The sequence below is a fragment of the Miscanthus floridulus genome, chromosome 5 (assembly GCF_019320115.1).
Source record: "Miscanthus floridulus cultivar M001 chromosome 5, ASM1932011v1, whole genome shotgun sequence".
In the NCBI taxonomy this organism is placed as follows: Eukaryota; Viridiplantae; Streptophyta; class Magnoliopsida; order Poales; family Poaceae; genus Miscanthus; species Miscanthus floridulus.
This window is the reverse complement of record NC_089584.1, coordinates 87,469,214-87,470,751: the sequence shown is the minus strand read 5'-3', so window position 1 is coordinate 87,470,751 and position 1,538 is coordinate 87,469,214. Positions and strand designations below refer to the sequence as shown.

General features: G+C 52.3%; 1 protein-coding gene across 1 annotated transcript; it reads left to right on the top strand.

Moving 5' to 3' along the window:
• The first annotated feature begins 1,184 nt into the window (after positions 1-1,184).
• On the top strand, positions 1,185-1,538 carry LOC136454887 (secreted RxLR effector protein 161-like). The gene has a single exon (XM_066455134.1). It carries the CDS (start codon positions 1,185-1,187, stop codon positions 1,536-1,538), a length of 354 nt encoding a protein of 117 aa, XP_066311231.1.

The window sequence follows — 1,538 nt, the reverse complement described above, 5'->3', positions numbered from 1 at the left end:
TATGCTCGGGGACTGCCCCGACCACTGCTTGAATAGTGGTTCTCGTTGGCTACATGTGATTTGTACTCACATACAGTTAAGAGACTTTTCTTTTAGACCTTGCTACAAGGCTCATACCTCGCCTTCCAGCAAGCTCGGGGACTACATCGGTACGATGCACCTGCCGGTGCATCTCGTATCGCCTGTACGACGATTGGGTTCTCAACGTAACTGGGAATTCTTTTTAGACCCTGGCACCACGTGCCTACGTCACCTACTACCAGGCTCGGGGACTAAGTGGGCACACTTCACCTTGCGGTGAATGTGTTTGTTTTTCGACCCCTACGCTTCTGATGATCAAAGATGCTACGCTTCAAGACGCACTTACATTTCTTTTCAGAAATACAAGTGGGCACACTTCCTGGGACAGATATCTTTTTCTTTTTTCTTAAGAGCACCATGCATTCTTAGGACAACCTACTTCTCCGGTGATGACGGTGGTCGGAGGCGTCAAGAATTCAAGCCTCGCTTGTCGGAGAAGGTTCAAATGGCGTGTCGCAGCATAATACATGATGCTCGGGGACTAGCTGTGGGGGTATTAACCCCTATACCCTTACGGCTAAGCTTGGGCTGGCCCGGATCGATGGGTTCAGTCCACCCGAAAGATGACGTGCGGCCCAGTCAACCTGATCGGAGTCCCGCACAAGGAATCAAGACGGATTTGGCGACCAAGCAGGATCCTGGTCGGTTAGAATAGGAATCCTTATCCGGCCAGATATGGCAATTGTAACTGACTAGGATTAGTTTCCAGATCTGTAACCTTGCCCCCCGGACTATATAAGGCGGGCAGAGGACCCCTCTAAAAAATATCTCTCATTGACATACAGCAATACAAATCAGACGCAGGACGTAGGTATTACGCCTTCTTGGCGGCCGAACCTGGATAAAACCTCGTGTCTGTCTTGCGTCACCGTCTTGTTTGGGGCTTGCGCATCTGTCTGCCGATAATCTACTACCTTGGGCATACCCCTAGGTAGACTGCCGACCATATTTCGTCGACACACATGATGACATATCAAATTTTAGTATTAGGTCAAAACACCAGAGGTGTTACAAAGGAGGCGCTCACGCTCAGTCAGAGCGCGTACGCCTCAAAGCTATTGGAGTGGAGCGGCATGGCTAAGTGCAAGTCATGAGTGACTCCAATGGAGAAGCGGCTGAAGCTGACGAATGCCAGTACTGCGGCGAAGGTAAATGCAACACTCTACCGGAGCATCGTCGGCCGTCTGCGCTACCTAGTCCATACGAGGCCGAACATTGCGTTCGCCATGGGCTACGTCAGCCGCTTCATGGAGGATCCCCGAGAGGATCACTGGGCCGTGGTGAAGTGGCTGCTGCGCTACGTCAAGGGGATGGTGGATCAGGGGATCGTCTTTTCCAAGACCAGCGGAAGTGGGCTGCAGCTCACTGTGTTCAGCGATGCAGACATGGCGGGGGACATCGACGGACGGCGGAGCACCTCTAGCGTGCTCGTCTTCCTCGGGTCGGCTCCAATCTAA